Source organism: Perissodus microlepis, chromosome 7 (genome assembly GCF_051167445.1).
Source record: "Perissodus microlepis isolate ML-2025 ecotype Zambia chromosome 7, ASM5116744v1, whole genome shotgun sequence".
Lineage (NCBI taxonomy): Eukaryota > Metazoa > Chordata > Actinopteri > Cichliformes > Cichlidae > Perissodus > Perissodus microlepis.
In genome coordinates, this window is record NC_140467.1 from 24,854,591 (window position 1) to 24,876,405 (window position 21,815).

At 44.4% G+C, this 21,815-nt stretch overlaps 1 protein-coding gene across 9 annotated transcripts in view; it reads left to right on the forward strand.

Annotated features, from left to right (window-relative positions):
• LOC146383147 (uncharacterized) overlaps positions 1-21,221 on the forward strand; it is a 61,233-nt gene extending 40,012 nt beyond the window's left edge. For 3 of the 9 annotated variants that reach the window (XM_084934326.1, XM_084934324.1, XM_084934325.1), the window contains 36 exons: positions 270-382; positions 1,461-1,614; positions 1,967-2,159; positions 2,749-2,829; positions 3,552-3,611; positions 4,361-4,547; positions 4,635-4,728; positions 4,840-4,965; positions 5,701-5,743; positions 6,009-6,120; positions 8,065-8,197; positions 9,625-9,692; positions 9,857-9,911; positions 10,724-10,889; positions 11,138-11,244; positions 11,345-11,488; positions 11,571-11,680; positions 11,760-11,903; positions 12,238-12,363; positions 12,455-12,572; positions 12,724-12,844; positions 13,238-13,368; positions 13,457-13,533; positions 13,607-13,673; positions 13,794-13,908; positions 14,893-14,975; positions 15,065-15,256; positions 15,334-15,486; positions 15,620-15,690; positions 16,148-16,192; positions 16,756-16,806; positions 16,886-17,095; positions 17,236-17,514; positions 17,883-18,002; positions 18,100-18,307; positions 18,403-21,221. In XM_084934326.1, the coding sequence (XP_084790452.1) occupies positions 270-382; positions 1,461-1,614; positions 1,967-2,159; positions 2,749-2,829; positions 3,552-3,611; positions 4,361-4,547; positions 4,635-4,728; positions 4,840-4,965; positions 5,701-5,743; positions 6,009-6,120; positions 8,065-8,197; positions 9,625-9,692; positions 9,857-9,911; positions 10,724-10,889; positions 11,138-11,244; positions 11,345-11,488; positions 11,571-11,680; positions 11,760-11,903; positions 12,238-12,363; positions 12,455-12,572; positions 12,724-12,844; positions 13,238-13,368; positions 13,457-13,533; positions 13,607-13,673; positions 13,794-13,908; positions 14,893-14,975; positions 15,065-15,256; positions 15,334-15,486; positions 15,620-15,690; positions 16,148-16,192; positions 16,756-16,806; positions 16,886-17,095; positions 17,236-17,514; positions 17,883-18,002; positions 18,100-18,307; positions 18,403-18,458 (4,313 nt within the window). In that variant the 3' untranslated portion in view covers positions 18,459-21,221. The remainder of the gene's footprint in view (positions 1-269; positions 383-1,460; positions 1,615-1,966; positions 2,160-2,748; positions 2,830-3,551; positions 3,612-4,360; positions 4,548-4,634; positions 4,729-4,839; positions 4,966-5,700; positions 5,744-6,008; positions 6,121-8,064; positions 8,198-9,624; positions 9,693-9,856; positions 9,912-10,723; positions 10,890-11,137; positions 11,245-11,344; positions 11,489-11,570; positions 11,681-11,759; positions 11,904-12,237; positions 12,364-12,454; positions 12,573-12,723; positions 12,845-13,237; positions 13,369-13,456; positions 13,534-13,606; positions 13,674-13,793; positions 13,909-14,892; positions 14,976-15,064; positions 15,257-15,333; positions 15,487-15,619; positions 15,691-16,147; positions 16,193-16,755; positions 16,807-16,885; positions 17,096-17,235; positions 17,515-17,882; positions 18,003-18,099; positions 18,308-18,402) is intronic. The other 6 variants (XM_084934329.1, XM_084934330.1, XM_084934328.1 and 3 more) reach the window with 6 other exon arrangements.
• The last annotated feature ends 594 nt before the right edge of the window (positions 21,222-21,815 follow it).

The window sequence follows — 21,815 nt, forward strand, 5'->3', positions numbered from 1 at the left end:
ACTTTAATTTATTATTGCAGTAAGTTTAAAGCTTGAGCACTTAATGTTTGCTTATTTATTTAACCTTTAAACTTTATCAGATAAAGTGTGCTTTCACACGCAAACCACAGAGAAACAGGCAGGCTGTTTCTCTGTGGTTTGTGTGATATGAGATAAACTTCCTTTCTACCAGCGCTATAGCATGCCACAGTCTCTAATGTGACAACTCATGTTGTCTTTCGCTCACTCAGCAGGAAGTGATTGACCGTCCTCCTCCTTCTTCTTCACAGATATTCACACGGACCGAGGAACGTGTGTGTCGCTGTGTTTGGTGCAGGGAGAGTCGGTGGTGGAAGATGGCCTGAACGTCACTCCTGAGCTGGATGATGGTCTAATTCACAAGGTACACACACACACACACACACACACACACACACACACACACACATAGACTTTCAGCTTTAATTCTAGGGTTTCACAGAAATACCACATTAACTGTTGAGGAATTACAGACATTTCTATGCATAGTCCAAAGTTTCAGAGGCTCAAACCTAATTAATCAAACATGATTTTAATTAAAAGAATGAATGAATTTGTAGTGACTGCTTGAAGTTTAGCACCCAAGCACATCACCAAATGCTGTGTTTCCTCCTTTAACATCCTCTGCCAGGACTGTAGAGCAGCTGCTGTTTGTGGGTCCTTATCTTTCACTTCTATCTTCTGTAACTTAAAAGCATGTTAAGTTAAAATCAGGGTACTGACTTGGCCATTGACGAATACGTCGCTTCTTTGCTTTGAGAGGCTCTTGGGTTTTTTGGGGGCTTTTGAATGAAGACAATTGAGCTTTGAAGTGCAGTGTTTATCCTGCTGGAAGCAGCCATCAGAAGACGGTACACTGAGGTCATACAGGGATGGACACGATCAGCTGCGATAGCTCGACTTATAGATCCCACACCCATACACCGCCAGCCTCAGCCTGAGCCACTGACACTGGGCAGGCGTTTACATCAAAGTCTGACCCCGCCAGCTGAAGGAAATCCAAACTTATCAGACCACACAACGTGTTTGACATTTGTATGAAATAATGTTGCCGCGTGTTCATAATCAATGCTCTCCTTACTCCCATAACCACACACGCACGCACACATACAAAATATCAGCAGTTTTGGTGCAGCAGAACTTCTCTGCTGTCACAGAGAAATATTTGGAGCTGGTCAGAGTGTGAGCAGTGACTCATTTTTTCTGGAAGAGGCCTTTTCCACCAGCTTTTCTCATAATCCTCCACAGACCACATTCAGCTCTTTCCCTGAGAACTTTTTCTTACAGGGCCCTTTCAAATCACTCCAATGCCCAGCTTCTAAAATATCCTATATTAAAAATCTACTTCAGTGTGTGTGTGTGTGTGTGTGTCTCAGTGCCCTAGCTTTGTGTTTGTTTACATCTTTGTAAAATCCACCTCACATTTCTCCTCTTCTCTCCAGCCTGAGGCTCCTCAGACTGGTGTTGGGCACATGGACAGCCAGGCCTGTGGCACCCACTCCTCCAGTAGTAATGCACTGATGCAAGAAGCTGTCAGTCCCAGCAAAGCAGCTCAGAGCTCCACACTGTCCTGGATGTCAGAAACGGAGGACAGAGGTAAAGCACACAGTGATACTTGAAACTGTTATTTCCTTGAAGAAGTTTATAATTACAAGCTCTTTGGCATGTTCTGCTTCCTGTCTGTCTGCCTGTGAGCTGAAAGTAAATCTGTCTGTTGCTATGCACAGTAGATCAGGGCCGATTTCACTCAGGTCACAGACACAATGAGCTTCTGGTGAAATCCAGCGAAACATCCCATATTCTCAGCATTTACCAGAGTTAGAACATTAGTCATTAGTATTTGTAGTAACTGTTTGAACGATGTGCTGGGTGTGTTGCATGTGTCCTGTTACGTGTTCATTCTTAACCGGTGAGTGGTTGTAATATTTTTTTCTGACATACATCTGAGGAGGAGGAGGAGAAAGAGGAGGAGAGGTAGAGGGAGGAGGCGATGAAGAAGAGAAAAAAGACCAGCTTCCAGAAACTCCAGTGTCATCAGCCGTCTTGCGCACATCCAGTTGCTCCTTGTCTCCGTTGCGTCGCCATAGCTGGGAGCCGGGCAGGACCAACACAGCCACACACATGGAGCTCTCACAGAGCAGGTACTGGAACCTCGGGCTGTTCTGACACCGAGCCACTAAAGGACCATCTTCTAAGTAAAAAATATGACCCTCTGTATATTTGTGCTGTCTAAGGAAGTCTTTCCATAGATGTGAATGCTAAGATGAAGCTTTGTATCAAAGCTGCATGTTAGCATTGTGGAGGCCTTCTTGATTGGACTAGAACAACATCTGTGGCTTTGGCATCAGTTAGTTGTGCTGTCTAATGCTCGGGTAGCCTTGAAATTGTGCTTTGTTGTGCAGCTTAAGGCTTGTATCGGGTCAGAATCTGTCTCATTTGGCTTTTAAAACTTTACTGATGGGTCTCCTTGTTCACACACATGGTGTCAACACGAGAACAGATGCTCCGCTCCCAACTTTATTGAAAAATCCTGCTGACGTCAAATTCCAGATTGGCTGATATTTTTCAAAACACAATTGCATTCAGAGTTATTTACATGAACTGCGTTTGCAAACAGTAAGTGCAAACACATCAGCCGAGCATCTGCTCCGTGTCGAGCAGCAGGAGAAATTAAAGCCAGCTTCCACATCTTTGTTCACGAGTGTATCTTCCTCCTGTTGTCATTAACAGTCCGCCTGCCCCTTCCTTCAGCTCACTGAAGACCGTTTCAGGAGAGGTGAAACAAGCCAAGACCCCTCTCCACAGAAGAAGGTAACCCTGTCTTCCATGACCTGCTTTATTCACGTCTGCCTCTGTTTCCTTGCAGGGCCACATACTTTTTCTTTTTGTGCGTCTAGGCTGATATTTCTGTGAGTCGTGTTTCACACATTCAGAAACAGCTGAGAAATGACTGATTTACTGATAAAAAGGACAACCCGTATTCAAATGTGAGGCAATGACAAGAACCTTAAACTGAGTTGTTAGAGTGTGAGTGCAACACCGCTATTCCTCACAGCAGCCGAATCAGGCTTGCATTCCTGCCTTCTTACTAGAGTGCAGCCTCAGCCTGCTCACACGGCATACACAGACACTCCCTGGCCCAAGCATGGCATCCAGTGGAAAAGTCATCAGCGCAGTGAGAGCAGCAGGTCAGCAAAGTGTGCTGAGACTGAGGTGGAGATGGAAAGATTCTCTTAAACTCAGGCTGTAGTGCTGAGATGTATGATTATTACCTCCGTACAGTATTTTCTGCATTGAGTTGTGCAGTTCAGGCTGTGTTGCTGTGATGTGAGTCCAAGTGTTATGAATTAAAGCAATGTGCCAGTTTTCAGACAAACTTAAATTAACAGCTTAGACACATCTTTCTCACCACAACACCATTATCATTAATTCTTGTTTTAATACACCCCTGCCATCAAACATCTTCTCTTTCTTTTCTTTGTTTTTCTTTGCATGTTTCTCACAATTCATCCCCCATCTGTCCATTTCTCCAGTATGAGCTGGTGTCCATCCAACCTGGTTTTTCCTGATCAGGAGCAAATAGACAGCAGAAGGTAAATGGCAGACGTCATCAGTAATACACAGATATTGTTTCGTTTCAACAGCTCTTCGATAGAAGAGCGACTTAAAACCTCTGACTATGATGTAAGACGAGCACAGAGAAAGATGACACAACAACATACCAATGCGCATTATGAAATGAGGTCTGGTTAGACGTGTAGTTCAGCCTAGCAGGCCTGCTGTGTGCTTTGTGGCTGCGCCCTGCTTCTCTCTCTCTGCTCCAGGTGCCAGCCTCTTTTCTCTTGTGGAGCCGGTGCACAGCTTTTTCACCCAGACACTTTATTCTTATTCCACTCTCTGCCCAAGTCTTTTGGTGAAATATAACAATTTGGGGGTTCGTCCGGGATGTAAAAACAGTCAAACCCATCCATGGTTTACCCCACCTCTCGCCCTATGACAGCTGGTCACCAACGACACTGATGTATAAATCAGGGTTGTGCATGCATGCATGGATGGATGGATAGAACCTGGACATGGTTGGGCCTGTGTCTCGGTCAAAAAGCTAAATTAAAAGAAAGTTGGCAGAAAGTCCCGAAAGGCTATAAAAGTATAAAAGTTGTAAAATAATAACTACTCAGCATAGCACACTTACTATGAGGAGACAGACACAGAGCAGAGCACTGGTTTTATACTACAGTATTGAGTGATAAGTGGAGGAGCTGTGCACTGACATCACCAGCAGAAAACAGTGTGCCACCTGAGTCAGGAAACATGGTCCTACTTCATTTCTCCTTTCATCCAGCCACAGTCTAGAAAGTCTAGAAGTGGGCACAGAAGTGGTGCAGGACCAGACACAGTGTGCCAGCATCAGTGATCAGGAGGTGGTGGCTGCAGGCAGGAGTTCACAGGTGGAGAGCCTGGACAGGGGGTCTCTGGCCTCCCTAACCGAGGAGGAGCAGGAAGGAGACAGCAGCAGCATTGATAGCCAGGTGTGTCCTCTTACTTTTTTTTGCTTTGTTATTCGATGAGAGGACGGATTTATATACTTGTCATTTTCATTTCTTGTGTGTTGTTAGACATCATTGATTGTCAGCTGTCCTGCCATGTTTCATCATCCAACTCTCATCAAATCCATCTCCATGGTCACCGTCACTCAGCGGGACGTACAGGGTGAGTCTCTCAGTCCTCTGTCTCTGCCTCTCGTTTGTTCTGAGAAGTAAAGATTCTCGACGTTCTCCACTAAGATTCTTTCATCCTGCTGCACCCATGAATACCTTTTAGCGAGTGGGTTTCCTCCATCAAAGCGACGAATCAGCTTCTCTGTCAGTATCTCTCCGCTCCTCCCAAAAACTAGACGCTTCTTTTCCATTGGCTCTTCCTCCAGTGATGAGGAGGAGGAGGGAGGGAGTAAGTATGAAGAATGTCCCTGTAGTGTTCCCTCTGTCAGTCTGGTGTCCTGTAACACTGACCATCAAAGCAGTTCAAATGTGTCAACCCATTGCTGGACCCCACGTGTTTGTCTTCAGAAGCCTAAACTAATAAACTAGTCTGTGTAAGTGTGACGAGTGTCTCCCTTTCAGTGTGCCGTGTTCAATGTGACCTAAACCTCTGACCAGCTAGTGCATTAACATTACTTTCAGGTGGTTCTTTTACTAAAACAGTGTTATTGTCGTAATATTACCCATGACAAAGTATGAAGGGAATGATTGATTGTTTGAGCAGCCGTGCTGAAGGCTGCTGCAGGTGAGACACTTACACAGAGCACATAGGATGCAGTCTGTAAACACGAAGCCGCCCACAGAAAAGGTGAGGCAGGCTATCAAGGAACTGCTGACATCTGAAAAACAGTATGTAGCTGTGCACGTTTATTTTTCTTACGGTAGTCTTGCCAGTGATACAGAGCACGGCACTAGTACTGACTCAGCACATCTGCCAATGTCTTTGGTTAACTTTGTGTTTAGTCATTTTATTAGGGTTAGAAGTGCAATGGAGTTCATCAGTCATCACTTTTGTTGTCGTGTCAACCAATTACTAAAAGCAGGCTTTGCTTTGTAACTGTGGCTTTGAAGACATTGCTGTGCAGTTCAGACTACAGCTGTGTTGTCCTGATCAAATGATGATTGTCGTCTTTGCCTCATGCAGGTGTGAACTCATTCTGCAGTCACTCTGGGTCACTGGCATCCAGGTAGGAAGAGAAGCTAATAAATCTTTTTTTCTCTGCTTCACTTTTAAAGCACATCATACTGAAGAGATGCAGCACAGGCTGCATGTAACTGAGTGCATGGCACGCTGATCCTGTTGGGTTTTTCATTTGAGTTTGTTATTCTGTTTCTTCAGGCCCATGATTGTAATGTTAATGGGTTTCATTTATTTGAGAGAACAGGAAAACATTTGCTGATATAAATAGAAATAAGCATAGTGCCTTTGAAAGTTCCCTTTGTGTTGTTCAGTATTTCAGAGGATGAGCCAGGTCCCCTGCAGAGCGAAACTGAGGGGAAAGGAGGGCCTAAAATTGGTCGGAGATTCAGCTACCTCCGCAACAAGATGAGCAAGAAAGTCAAGGTGAGAAATGTTTACACACAGGATGTGATGCAGCCACTTCTTCTTTTCTAACACTCTGACGTATGTTTGGAGATGACTGTAGAGCGTAACGCTGATGTGTCCATGTGTGTGCCCTGGCTGATAAAGACCAGGGTATTTCAGTTATATTCTTTATTTTTGCAAATGTATTGAAATGATGATTTTTTTCCATACTTTGTCAGGTGCATGAAGTACTCAGCACAGGTGAACATTTGACTGCGTTCACTGTGTTTTTGGGTGATGAAGCATTTAAAACACAGCATGCCAAACTTTGGTGGCTGTAGCTCAGGATGTTAAGCAGGTTATCTGCTAATCGCGCGGTTGGTGGTTCGAGCCCTGGCTCCTCCAGTCTGCAGGATGAAGTGTCCTTGGGCAGGATACTGACCCCATGTTGTTCTCTGGTCCAAATGTGATTAATCGGTGGAAAAAGTGAATGGGTGATATATAAAGTAGAACAGAGTTATAAAAGCAGCAGTCCATTGTAACTGCTCGCAGTTGTAGCTGTCAGACTGTTTGTTTGCGGGCAGTTCAGCATAGCGCTGCAGACGGTCTGCATGTTGTATCTGTCAAAGGGGGAAGTGTCAAAATTCTGTGGGTTGCTGCAGAGAACACAGATGTCATAAAAGACAACTAGTTTGTAATGAAGTGAAACCAGCTGTCTGTTCTTCATGCAGGCTTTTTGATAGTTTTCTTTTTTTTAGTCACAAAGAGCTCCATTGTGGCTCTCTTTCTTCTTTAAGTGAACTTTTCCGCCATGATTCCACCTGTACAGAGTCTTCACTGTCACTCTGCATGCTGGACTGCACACAGCCATGTGTGTGTAAGTTGTGTACTCTGTGACTAGGGATGCATACAAACTGACCCAAATATACCTGCAATATTTGATGTTCTGTTTGTGAGTGGACTGGATTTTTTCTCATGGTTAGCAAAAATACACCAGATACTAATATAGTGCTTTGGACACCCGGACTATATGATGACTATATGATCTGATGATCAGATGATCTGTGGCTTGTAAGCCTGGCTGGGTCATACAAGCACAGTCAGGCTGACCCCCACTGCAGCTACCTGTGGGCTACTGCGGTGAAGTCAGTGTGACGATAGTTTGTGGTTCACTGCAGAGCTGTGCAGTTACAGGTCTGCACATCAAAGCCGTGCGTGGGATGTTGTGTAAAATGGAAATAAAAACGCAGTGCAATGACTTACAAATCTTACAAATCTCTTAAAGTCATGTTTTATTCACAATAGAAGACAGAAACCATATCAAGTGTTTAAACTGAGATATTTTTATTATTCCATGAAAAAATCGAATAGTAAAATGTTTTTGATGTGCTGTGTTTGCCTTTTATCACAGAATGATACAGGTTATATGCCAAATATCAGTGTGGACACAGTGGCATTTGTTGGCATTTGTTAGAGGTAATTAGTCTGAGTTCAGACGAGTTTAATGTGAACTGGTGCATTTCTCGTACCCAGCAGACCCCCTACCCAAAAAACCAAAGAGGGAACTGAATTTAAATAAAGTTGAAGTGAAACCAAATATTCAAATAAATGAATAACTGCACTAAAACTGAGACGTAACAATACAAAACCCTGCTGAAGCTGTCAAAGGAAATCTAAAGCCAAAAACAGGAACGAAGTGTGACATCATACATCTCAGAAAAAGATTTATTTTTATCTAATGCCATCATATACGTTATGGTAAAATAGTGGCTTCATCAAGACGGACAGAACTCTGCAAAACAACCAGACAGACAACAAAAGAGGAACTCTGTGTGTGTGTGTGTGTGTGTGTGTGTGTGTGTGTGTGTGTGTGTGTGTGTGTGTGTGTGTGTGGTGGCATGCAGAAATGAACAGTGCATTTCAAATTCAAAGGAATGAGAAATGTCAGGTTTTAAAGTGTGTCGGTGTCTTTGCTGTTTTCAGGACAAGGAGAGGAGGGGGGAGGGTAAGCAAGAGAGCAAAGCACGAGAAAAGGCCCCCCTGTGCCCCCCTGGCTCCACGCTGTGTCAGCACAGCGGCAGACTCCTGTGCAATAAGGAAACGTTCTCCTGCAACAGTAAGACCCTCGTAGCGCTGTCTTTCTGACACGTGCCAGCTCTCTTACTCTCCTGCTGCATTCCTGCTCTTTCCTTCCTGCTTTTTATTTCACCTCCAGTCTGGGATCACCACTTCCTCTTCTCCGTACTTCGTTATCTCCATGCGTTTTCACACCTTTGATAACACCATCATACTGCTCTGTGTAATAATGCTGTAGTTGTTTACATAGAAGTGGTTAGTCGTGATTAGTAGTGGTTAATAGTCTGGGCAGTCATCAGACAGCAACAGGGTTCTGTGTGGCTTGTGCTTGGTCCTCCTCTGCCTTTATGGTTTTTCACCCACAGTCCACACAGCTGCTGGGCTTGCTGTGATCCTACCAGTGTTGGTAGGATCCACTCTGTACTTGTTTGGCCTTTAATAACAGGAACAGAACCAGCAGACCTCTTTAGTACCCCAGCCTTTACAGACAGAGCTGACTGGACACTGATGTATTTGTGGAGTTGCAGACTTGAAGCCTCAAACTGAAGGAAAATACTCAGGGTTAGATGATGTAAGGTGTTGCAGGTACAAAGAAGCTGGAAAACTGAGCAAAAGAGAAGGTTAAAGCTGAGTGGGACAGTCCGGAGGAGGCAGCCAAACCTGGGGACAGAACCTGCCAGTTTCTCTGGCGAATGATTTTATGATTGTTTCTTTATGGGTTTAGTTTTTCAATCATCAGCCATAAAAGGCTGATGGAGTACTGTTGTAAGTGTGCGGACGGCATGGATGCACAAGTGTGTGAATGTGATGACTTCAAAACGAGGCGAGGTATGAGTTTGACATTGATACCATAGGTGTATCTGCCTGGAGGCTGAGGGGTAGCACTGACCAGCGCTGGTATTTCTTCTTCCTGTGAGCCGGACTGAAGCCATGGCAGCAGTCACTGCCTTCTGGATTCTTTGCCTGTGCACGCAGAAGAGAAGAGTGTCAAAGGATGTTGTAGTGTTAAAGAGATGGAAATATCAAGGCTATAGCTGAATAGTCCAAAACTTCCACTTCACGGTGACCTCGATGGAGAAGGTCATGAGGTCAAGGAAGAGTGTTAAGGAGAATTTCCGAGGACCAATGAAGGGAAGCACGGTGCTTAGAGGCTTCAGCTGCACTCAGACTGCCTAACAGAGTGATGCTGATGATGAGGCTCCTCCTTAGTGAACCCACCACAGTACATCCAGCTATGAAGTGAAATATAGCACGTGTGTCAGAAACGCTGCTGCAGAGATGAGCCACTGTAGCTCCTGACATTATGGCAGCTGTAAGAATAAAGCATTGCATAAATGTATGTGACCTGCCCTCTAAAGTGCTGTGAGGTCAGTAAGACTATTAAAGTATGTGAGATGAATGTGGCACCCTGTGTGTGTGTGTTTGGGGGTGAATACACTAACATAGCTGTTTCTGTGCTGCCTGCAGACTGTGGGGTCCTCGTCAGTGACAGATCCACGGAGAGCCCGTCTGTCTGTGCAAAGAACAGAATAAAGGTAGGTATGGTACACAGACTCATGATGAATGTGTTACCATCAGGAATAACTGTAGATGAGCAGCTAAATCACATGTTCAAATTTAGAGGTGAGGTATAAATCCATCATAAATGTATTTATTTAAGTCTTCTTTAAGTTTAATCTGTCATGTTTGTCTCTATCAGCAAGCAGCGGTGCCAGAAGGCGTTCCTGGGTTGTCTGTTAACACGAGGAGTAAAAGTAAGAACACATGGAGAACTTTACAGAGGAGACAGAGGAGAGCGAATCAACTAAAGCTAAAGACACTTTCAAAAAATCCTTTATATCAATCCGTCTAAAAATTCCCAGTTTCCCTCAGATTTGACTGGTAATTTTATCTGTATATGTTCTAGTGACCATTAAAATAAAGCTGTGGGTCTCAAATCATTCATTTAGATATAGGTGCTTTAAAATAACTTCAAAGCTGTGTTACTAAGAAAGCTGCTGAGTTTGAATCTATTCCACCACTCCCATGATCAGCAGAAGCCCATTAGCAAAAGAAGAGAGGTTTCCACGTTCTGTAGGTGGCGCACAAACGCACACTGTCCGCACTGCAAAGTGCAACACAACGTTAATGTACACATGTACTTGAAGACAAATTCCTGTCTTCAATCAGTGCTGTTCCTCTGTCAGGATAGAAAAAAGTGTGACAGACACAGAACAAGCTTATGATTGTATCTGAGTGCAGCATGTTTGACTTTTTACTCAGTTTATAAAAGAGCAAGTCAAATAAGGACACTGGGAGGTAGCAATGCAGCATTTCTGAAGGAGCTTTAGTTCGATGAAGCATGCTTGCAACTCAGACCTGAGCAGACGGAGCACACGCAGAGAGAGGGAGCTGCTTTTGATTAGGAGACAGAGCTTCTGATGTCCCAGCAGCATATTGAGAGTTCCACTGATAGACACCTTCTGGCTCATAGTATGAAGAAGAGTGACTACAAAAGAACTAGATTGCTGCTTTTTAATGAGCAAATAATCAAATTCATTTTCTGTTTTGATATATTTTTATCTAGCTACATCTTCTATATCATCGCTGTCGTCAAGGTCCTCATCGTCACGTTGGTCAACAGTAACAATGCCCGACGACCACCTTCCTATGCTGTCTCCAAGAAGAAACCGCAGAACCTTCAGCCCTCACAGCAACCTGGCTAAGAGCATCTCCAGTAGCAACATACCATCGTAAGACGTTACGACTAATTAACTTTGTTTCTGAAAATTCCCAGTTAGCTCTAAACGTCACGTGTGCACACCAGCACACATGCCGTCACTCGATGTGCTCTTCAAAGACGTGAAGACGGGTTTTTCTATTCTTGTCACTAGAACAAGTGGCAGCTCCAAAGGCGTCATATTGTTCTTGCGACTATGTGATGTATGTAGAAAGCAAAGCCATTAAAATCCTGCTCATCTTCATAGTTTTGTTCCTTCAGGTTAGACGATGCTGCACTCAAGCGCCTCAAAGTGCTGTCCCAGTCCACCGACTCTCTCCATCAGGGGAGCAAAGTCAACGCTTCAACTGAGTCTCTCACTGATGAAGGTAGAACACAACACACACACACATACACACACACAGTTTAGATTCAAAGAATGATGGTTTGAGCTGCTGTGTGTGTGTGTGTGTGTGTGTGTGTGTGTAGGTACTGAGATCACTGACACCCAGCTGATGGAGTTTGAAAATGACATTAAAGATCTGGAAGCTGATTCTTGGAGCGGCATGGTGGATAAGAAGTTCTTGAAGTCCCTGAAGAAAGATGAAGTGAAGAGACAAGATGTCATTTATGGTAAACTGTGCTGCGACTCAGTGGGGAGTGACAGACTGCTGTCGAGGCCAAACATGGAGATAAGAGTGTTTTCTCTGCACAGAGCTGTACCAGACGGAGGTTCACCATGTGAGGACTCTGAAGATTATGTCGGAAGTGTATCACAAAGGCCTTCAGAAGGAGCTGCAGCTTGATCTTCAAACTCTGAACAAGGTGATCAAAGAGCAATTTCACCCGTGGACACGCTTGGGTACACACAGTATAACGACCTGTCTGTCCAACATTTCCCTAGATTTTCCCTGTTTTGGACGATCTCTTGGAGTTACACACAGAATTCCTCTCATTGCTCCTGGAGAGAAAAAGAAATGCATCAACTGAGAGACAGAAAAGCAACAACTTCCTCATCTGCAGCATCGGAGACATCTTAGTTAAACAGGTGAGACGAGGAGAAGAGGAGGGTGTATGCGTGCGTGTCAGTGGTAAATAAAGTTGAAATAAATCCATTTCTGGTGGCCCTTACACTCGTCGTGTGTGGAGTGTGTGCTGTTGTCTTTTAGTTAAGTTCAACTCTAAGATATCTGTTTGGAAATCAGGGGTGTCGTTTGGTAGTGTCAGTGGTTGCAGTAAAGATCATGGCAGTCTTTTCATTAAGTTGTAGTTCTTTTGAGTTAATGGAAGAACTACAATATTCACAGCATGTTATGGAAAGCGCTGAATTTGCTTCCACCTTAAATGTGTTTACTTTCTTTTTTGTGACTTCTTAAATTCAGTTTTCAGGCTGCAGCTCTGTCCGCATGACGAAAGTTTATGGGAAGTTTTGCAGTCGCCACAACGAAGCCGTCAGTCTGTACAAAGAACTGCACGCCAAAGATAAACGCTTCCAGGCTTTCGTCAAGGTCAGAGCTGCTCTCTGTACACGCAGCACATCAGAGGACCTCACCTGCACTGTCTGGGATCTATGCATGACCTCAGTATCTTTGTGTGCAGAGAACAATGAGCAGCAGTGTTGTGCGGCGGCTCAGCATCCCAGAGTGCATTTTGTTGGTGACTCAGAGGATCACCAAATATCCTGTTCTGATCCAGAGGATCCTTCAGCACACCAAAGGTAAGAATGAAGACCCGTGGCAGCATCCACGGAGTCAAGCGCATCTTTCATTGTTCTTCAAACGTCACTTAAAAACTGTGCAGTGACACTGTGTCCAACATCTTTCCTCAGAACATAATTCATCCTAAACTCTTTATGAATCTCTGAACAGAGTCGGATAAGGAGCACGGCTTGGTTTCTGACGCACTGCGCCTTGTGAAGGAGCTGATTACGGCTGTGGATAATAAAGTCAACCAGCAGGAGAAGAAACAGCGCCTGAAGGAGGTGTACAGGTACTCAGTAGTGTCAGTGATGGAGTTTGCATACTCCTGGATCAGCTGATCACGTAGGTCATCAGAGCAGTTCATTCCTCCAAACAGTCCCCTCCCTGCCCACTCTTAGCTCAGAGCACTCCACAAACGCTCCCAAACCAACATCTGAAGTATACGTTACACAATGTCAACTGATGAACGGTGAATGATGAATAAGCTTAAAGGCTGGCTGATACCTGGGCTTCCACATATATACCACTTTTCTAGTCTTGCTGACTGCTCAGAGCAGTGCTGATGTTCAGCCTGTGTTTTACTCTCTGCATGTAGTTTTAGATTTTTTCTGTAAGCTTAGCTTGCAGAAACAGCAGTGCTCTTAAATGTGCCTGAGTGTAAACCTTTAATGTCTCACTGCAGTCGCACTGACAGTAAGTCCATCATGAGGATGAAGAGTGGTCAGATGTTCGCTAAAGAGGACCTGATCAGAGGGAGGAAGCTGCTGCACGATGGAGCGCTGCAGCTGAAAAACTCTGCAGGAAGACTCAAAGGTTCATCACATTTGCATCTTTGGACCAAACCTGACATGAATTTATTCAGACTGGAGCTCGCTGTAATCTTTTTTTCTGTGTGTTGCAGAAGTCCACGCCATGCTCCTGACAGATGTGCTGGTCTTTCTTCAGGAAAAAGACCAGAAATATGTATTTGCCTCATTGGTAAGTTTGGCACTCGGCACATACATACGATCGTACCCAAGGATTCGGTTTGATTTGGAGCCTTTGTTCCCAGGACCAGCGCTCCACGGTCATCTCCTTACACAAACTCATTGTTAGAGAAGTGGCAAATGAGGAGCGAGGTCAGTCTCCTTCCTTCTCTCACATCTTTTTGGGATTTCAGTCACTGTGTGATTCAGTCTGGCTTTTAGTCAGCACGAAACACAATGGTTTCATCAAGGATTGCCTCGTGTCTCCTGCAGGTCTGTTTCTGATCACAGCTGGCACAGAAAAGCCAGAAATGGTGGAGGTGTTGGCCAGCAGCAAGGAGGAGCGCAACACATGGATGGCCATTATACAGGACGCTATGCAGTGCATGTGAGAATACACACACACACACACACACACACAAAGATCACTGGCAGATGCACTTCAAGTCCTTTCTGCAGAAGTTTGTTCCTAACATGAAGGGTCAAAGGAAATAATATGTTTTACATAAGTGTAGAGGGTGCTCAGCACACAGCAGCGGTTAGCACGGTCTCCTCTCAGCAATAAAGTTTTCATTTGAACCCCGGCTGAAGCCTATTTGTCTGCATGTTCCCCCTGTGCCTACGTGACTTCCTCCCACAGTCTGAGCATGCGCCTCAGCTGCACTGGTGATTTTAAGAGGCCGTGGGTGTGAGGTGGTTAAACACAAAGTAAAGTGCTGTATGGATGCATGCTTTGATGTGGCTTGTAGGGGTGAGTAAGACTACAAGTATGGCAGTCCGTTTACAGATGCTCCATTTCCAAAGTGTGGAGCTCACTTTGTGGATTATCTATTCAAAAAAGCAAAACTTTATTTCTTCCCTGCTGGAAGAAGTAGTGCTGCACAGTGTGAGGTCCCGTGGATAACACTGCCATCAAACTCTGTACATGATGTAGCATGGTGCATTAGACAAAGCTAAGCACAAGCACAGCTAAGTAATGCGAAAAAGGTCATTTAGGAAAAAACAACAACATTTGACCAGTAAAGAAATCTAATACACGTCAAAACTGTTTGTGAAGCAGGAACAAAAAAAGATTAATTAGAATAATGATTAAATTAAAGTGAGATCGCCAAATTAAAAGCAGTTTAAGATGAAATGACTGACAATAATAACTGAAACCACAAATTAAAACCTATAAAAGAAGTAGAAATAAAATCTTCAGTATGGCAGACCTCTGTGCAGAGCTTGTAGGGCCTTTAAAATGAGTTAGAGCTGCTCTGTCCAGCAGTGCAGGTTTGAGCGTTGTGAGCAGTGTGGTACATTTATCTGAGCTGAAAGCAGAAGCTGGAGAGTATTCGAACATCACGCCAGGCCTTCATTTGTGTTCTGACAGGGAGAAAGATAAGGATGAGGGACTCCCAAGTGAGACGGAAGAAGACCGGAGACACCAGGAGAACAGAGCAAAGGAGATCCGCGGTGAGCAGCCGATGTTCCAGTTAACGTGCTGTAGTGGGCGGGGAGTCCCGTGTCATGTTGAGTGTGTTTGCATTTGTCCCTGATTCCAGAGCTTCTGCAGAAGAAGGATGAGCAGATTATCAGTTTATTGGAGGAGAAGATACACATCTTTAGAGAGCTGGGTAACTGCAGTCTGTCTCCAGAGGATGCTAACACATCGGTCATGGAGCGGATGTTGTTCAGAGCCACACCTGATAACGTCACCAAAGGAGAGCCGGTTATAAATGATGCTGTGAGAGAAGGTGAGCAGGCCTCTGAGGTTACTTCTCGTCATGTGCATCTCAGAGATGACATGTTCAAACCTGTTCCTCTCTGTCAGTGGAGGCCCTGCATGCTTTGGTCAGCGGAGGTTTTGGTGCAGCGGCCTGCGGTCCAGGCGGCCTGACGGGGGGCGCCGTGGGACCAGTCTGCCTGCCCAGACGAGCGGAGACGTTTGGAGGCTTCGACAGTCATCAGATGAACAGCAGCAAGAGTAAGACACGAGCAGGTCATCAAAGATGTCAGGGCAGGTGTTCACTCTCCTGTGAGACCGACTCTGCCGTCATCACAGCAGCTGTCTTTATCATGACCAGCCTTTAAAAGCCTTCACCTCCTCTTACTGTCAGATGGAGAAAAGGAAGAGGGAGAGGAGTCAGTGGACCTCCGCAGGACTGAGTCCGACAGCGTGCTGAAGAAGGTAGGGATGTGTGTGTTTCACATACGGTTGTTCATCTCATTTAAGACGAATCATTTCTTTAATACGTTCCTGCAGGTTTTACTGTGATGAAAACGAAATGTGCCTAACTGATCAAATGGGAAGAGGCATGGCTGCTATAAACAGCGTAGGAAATCCATATGTAATAAAGAACAAGATCAGCGCAGGTATTAGTGTTATGAAGTTGAGTCGATAGTGTAGTTGATAGTGTCAGTCAGAGCAGACATCGAAGGCTGCTTCTCTGACGTCACAGTCATTTTTAAAAAATGGAAATATGTGCGATAAATGTTTTTGCACAGTACTTTACTTTTCCCCTGTGAGCCATCAGAGGTTCAGAACTTTACGATCCTCTGACTTCTGCTCGCTGCAGTCCACATCCTGATGTTACCTGACCAGCACTTTGTAATGTGCTAACATGAACTGTGTGTGTGTGCCTCAGGGAGCCACTGCCAGCCTGCAGACCCTGCTAAAGAGAAACAATGAAGTAAGTGGGCTCCTCATTCAAACACAAACAGACACACTAGTACTACTCCATCACTTTAGGTACATCACACAGGACTTCCGATAAGGACAGGACAAAAAATATCTTTTACAAGAAAAGCTTCAAAACTGCTTTGAAAGTGATGCTGAAAATATGGACGTGGCTGTTTCATAAGAATACAGTTTCTGCTTCCTTTCTGTGATGAGCTGCCGTCACTGAGAAGTTTCCAGTCTAAGCTTGTCTTCACTGACTGCTGCAGCTTTCTGCAAAGCCACTTCTTCTCTTCCTGTTGTTTAATGGTATGCTGCAAGCAATTGTAGGTCCAGTGCTGCCACCTGCTGGTGGTGTTTACACATTTTATCTTCTTAGACACCAGCAGAAGGACAGAAGTTGTTGCATAAATTGTTATTTTTTTTCTTGACAACTGTGACCATCCCTAGCTCTTTCTACATGTCAGGAGGAAAATAAAGATGAACCCAGTCATGTGATATACTGGAGGTCTTATTTGTATAAACAGCAGTTTGAGCTGTTTTTACTGACTCTCGTGTGATGGTGTGTCTCTCCAGCAGCTCCAGCGCAGTGTGACACGTCTCCATGAGCTGCTCATTTCCCTGCAGGTACACATACACGTTTACAGCAGAGGTCACGTTCAGGCTAAGTTTTCACTTTACATTGACCGTCTGTCCCTGCCTGCAGGCTGTGGTCATCCAGCAGGACTCATTTATTGAGGACCAGAGGCAAGCCCTGAACAGCCAACTCAGCACCACCTCCTCCAGACAGTCCATCTCTTCCTCCTCCTCCTGCTCCTCGCTCTCATCCTCAACTAGCTCGCGCCCCTCCTCCCTCATTGAGCAGGAGAAGCACAGGAGTTTGGAGAGGCAGCGGCAGGAGGTGGCCAGCCTGCAGGTTAGCTCTCACTAATGCTGCTTTCACATGTTGAGTCATGGCTGCAGTGAGCTCATCGTTCCATTGTTTGACAGGATTCATGTTTTCATCCAGCTTCCTGAGCCCAGTTCTTGTGACATCACACTTGTGGTTTGTTTTAGAAACAGCAGGCTGCACATCAGGAAGAAAAGAGGAAACGAGAGAGAGAGTGGGAGCTGAAAGAGAGAGCTCTGGCAGATCGGGAGGAGAGGCTGGGGGAGGAAGAGGAGCAGACGAGGCAGAAATGTCGGGAGCTGACAGAAGAGATGCAGATGTTACAGAGGAGCAAAGAAGAGTACCAGAGAGACGTGGAGTGGCTGAGGGAGGCGCAGAGGAGGCTGGAGAGAGACGAGGAGGCTCTGAGGAGAGACAATCAGAAGGTGGACGCAAATAGAGAGCAGGTCAGAGGTCATGTATGATGAAGGCGCTGCTAGTCTGATGCACTCGAGCACTCGAGTGTCGTCACAGGCAGGCTGCTGTGTAGCTGTAGTCTCTGTGCACGTTCACCTAATCATCACAAATGAATCAATAAACTACATGTCATGCACTCTGTAGTATTTTATGCACTGGATGTAGTGAATTCTGTTTTTCCATGTCTGCTTCCTGTTGCCATGCCAAGTTTTGGAGGTGGAGAGTGGAAATTTGGCATAATGACTCTCAGAGCCATGACAGAAGCTTTAAAAAAACAAACCAGTTGGTGGAAATGAACCGATAGATATCCTTCACCGTCTCACTCGCATCTTCATGCATGATCTAATCATTTTTCCAGTCGGAGGAGCTTCAGAGGTACCAGCGCACTCCCTCCACAAACTCAGACGACTCCTTAAGGTTCCACAGCACCGGGTCCCTGGATCTGGATTTAAAAGAAATAGCAGAACAAGCCAAAGAGGTAAGAACAAGGTCCTGCTTTAAAACCACATTTGTGTTAGAGTTTAGGAACCTGCTGCATGAGCCCTTGAATGACTAATATTGTGGGTGAACATCAGGTGGAGCTCTCATCCTCCGCCCCAACCAAAGAACCTTTCCTCCGCATTGGATCCAAGAGGATGAGCAAAAACTTCAACCCCTTCTCCTCTAAGGCTCAGGGAGCAGAGAAGGAGTCCCAGCTCCCCTCCAGACTACTTCAACTGACCAAATCCAAAGAGAAGAAGGAGAAAAAGAAGAAAGGAAAAGGAGGGAAGGACGCGCAGACAGGTACAGTCAGACCGACTCAAAGTGAAGACGGTCATGGGTGGAGCGGTGTTCTGTGTACTGGTATCCTGCTACATAACTCTTGTGTTTGTCTTTAGAAAACAAAGGTGCAGTGATGTTGGATTCTCCAAATGACAGTGACTTCTTCATCTGAGGCGTGAACTCCTAACACCCAGTCGCACAGCTGACAGTGTGTGTCTGTCTCTGTCTGCTTGGCCCCAGACATTGCCCCAGGCTTCCCGTCACACAGACTGTACCATCAAAGGTCAAAGGTCAGGCAGGGTAACACACTGACTTAGCTGAAGTCTTTCCCAAGGTAACAGACTGCTCTGGAGACTATCCTGCCCACGCTCCAATAATGCCAAACTGGATGGATTCAGAAGAGTTTGTCCAGCAGCAGGTCCGAACATCGACAGCACCTGAGCCTGGAAAAGCTTAACTTGACCAATCACAAGCAAGAGTTCTTTTAAGTGTTGCTGAAGCTAACTTTTTTTGCTTGTTGTGCACTCCTTACTTGTAGAACACACACACACACACACACACACAGCAGGTTAAACCATCATTCATTGTGAATGAAACAGACCCCTTAAATTAAAAAATCTGTGTTTATTTGATCTTGAGCTGAAGTGCCTTCCATGTGTCTGGCACATCACTGGCAGCAGGTATACGTGTAGCAGCAGTTAATCTGATTTGTAACAAAGTACTGATGAAATGTACATCATACAAAGCTGACCCTGCACTGTTTACATGTCAGTGTAGCAAGCTTCCTGCTCATTTCATTGGTCCTTCATTTCTGCCCAAGCTATCATTTCAGACCTGGCAGCAACATATTTAAAGTATGCACTGACCCGGGCTCTCCCATCACAGTCACCAAACTCTTATACGCTGATTTAAATTCAACTTAAGATTTTAATAACGAAACTGGACATTTTATTAGACAGATGGTTCACAAACCCAGCCATGAGTGAAATCAAAGAAGGACAACTGTTATATTAGAACACTACATACCTCTGCATGTGAACAAGGCTCCACTCTAACCCCCATTTCTATTGCCTTTATTCACCCTCACAAAGCCCTGCCGGTGTGCATAACACACCCATCATACACTGGACATCCACAGGCTCGTGTGCTCCATCCACCTGTGTGGGGAATGACAGTCGAGGTCGAGACATTGCTTTACTTACTGCTGCACTCACTTGTTATGTTTACTCTACATGAAGCTTAATATTCCTATTCTTTTTAATAAAAGCACCTGACTCATACTAAACAGCCCAAGTGCTGAAAAGTGGAACAAACACGTAAGAAGAAGACTTCTGTGATACACACCACTGGTTTGAATCTGCTTGTGTGCATTCCCCTGTGTTGACAGCTGCTTCTTGTCATGACAAAAATGGCGTGTCCTAGCTGAACTGCTCCTCTTTGAACAACAGATAACGAGGAAGCCAGTCAAACATGCCGAAGAGAAGAGTCCATTAAATATTCATCACTTGTGCTTCTGTTTTTCTGCAGCGTTATGTTTCCAGATAACTGGATTCTCCCAGTGCATCACACAGGGAGGCTCGCTCAGGGCGTGTACATGATTATATGTAGCCTTCAGTGTCATATTTCCGAGGGCGGGGTTAATGCAGTAAAAGTGCTTTAGCTCTGCTCTAACCAGGTAGTACTCTAAGCAAACAGCAGAGGTGAGAACAAAAGTTAACAAATAAAACCAACACTGAAAGACTGACACTCCTGCATTACACTTTCAAGCTCGTGGTGCTCCGTGACGCTGCTGTAGTGTCTGCTCACAGATAACAGAGGACAGAGATGGCAGCACTGGATGCTCGTCAGTGACAGCACAGTGGTTTAACAGAGACGTGAGGAACTAGTCAGCAGTAAGATCAGGTATATAAACAGTACATGCTAAATTGTGTAGTATTTTTACACCAGCAGCAGTCTGACCTTTGTTTACACGGTCTCTTTGAATAGAGGCTGATGAGATTTTGATGAGAGGCTAAAGAAGCATTTCTGCTAATATCCATTTCTTTTTAGTGCAGTAATTCAAAAACTGCGGAAATAGAGTTTTAAAAAATAGTTTTGCACTTGGATGGAAGTATGTGTGGGTGTAGTATATGAGCAGCAGGTAAATGACTGAGAAGAAACCATTAAGGATGATACATAACAAGCCCATTAATACATTAGTCATGTTTTTGTGTTGAGTGGCACAAATCATGTTAACCCTGTAAAGCCTGAACCAATCATTACTAGAAAATTACATTTATAAAACAAATGTAGTTCATTAAAACTACTGACAATTTTTCTTTCTCTTTCTTTCTTAAAGAAATTAAATATAATTTTGCATATATGTGGTTGTTTTTATTTAGTTTTTTTTTTACTATTTATTGTTGATTTGTTGAGCAAGTTATTTGTTTTTCGGCGGGGAGAAAGTCTCAAAAACTCATCTATCGAATATGAAACAGCTGGCATTATAGGGTTAAAGACACGTTTCACACTCACAACCAAACAGATGTTCACTGATGGATTTTAGTGGAGCAGACACTCCAGCACCACCCACCCACCCACCACACAGCAGTACAGTGTACAGTGTTATCAGTGTACACTGATCCCTCAACAAACAAGCTCAGTCACTGACACGGCCTCTGTGTTGTTCCCGTGCACTAAAACTATTTCTAAAGCCATTAAAAATGAAAGTTTCACCATCTTTCTCGCTGTGTGTGGGATCGTCTTGAAATGTTTTTGGAATAAAAACACGAGGTACAAAGTTTCTGTTTTATTTCCAAAGAAAAAAGATGGAGGCAGAGCAACACATTTTGTAAATATGTACAAATTTCAAGTGAGAGAAAAGCTTTATTTGTCTACTTTCTTCCTGATCTGGAAATATAATGTTCAATCCTAATAAATTACTATGCTATTGTCACTGTGTGTTTTTATATACACGGATAGTATGTTAGCTGAGAGAGACAGAGGAGTGAGAGCGATGTTGAGAAGCTCCTGGTATGCTGCATTGGTCAATGTCCCTCCTCTCACAGGAGCATGTGGACCTGTGTTTCCACCGAGCTGTGTGACTGTAAATGAACTGGAATCATCTGTGAACCATTTCACTGAAAATCACCAGAAGATGACTTTGAGTGAAAATGGATTTTTATTTTGTTAGTTAACATTAGAACAGGAGCAGTTTTTTGGGGTTTTTTTTTGTGTCCCGTTTGGATCTTTAGCCATCAGAATTGTTGTCTTAAGGCCAAGAAAGATGCCAAGCGGATTTATTTTACCAAGTGGATCATCATGGCCTTGCCATATTGGTCCATTTGATTGACCTTTATTATAATTATGTATTTATTTTATTTTCGGTTGCTACAAACGGGACAGACATGACTGGGGGATAGGACAGGGAGAAAGAATGAAAGAAAGAGAGGGAGAGAAAGAAAACCAGAGGGGAGAAGAGACGGTGAGAAAGGGGGGAAGAAAGAAAGAAAAACAAACAAAACACCTGGATCACCTGTATGGAGAAAAA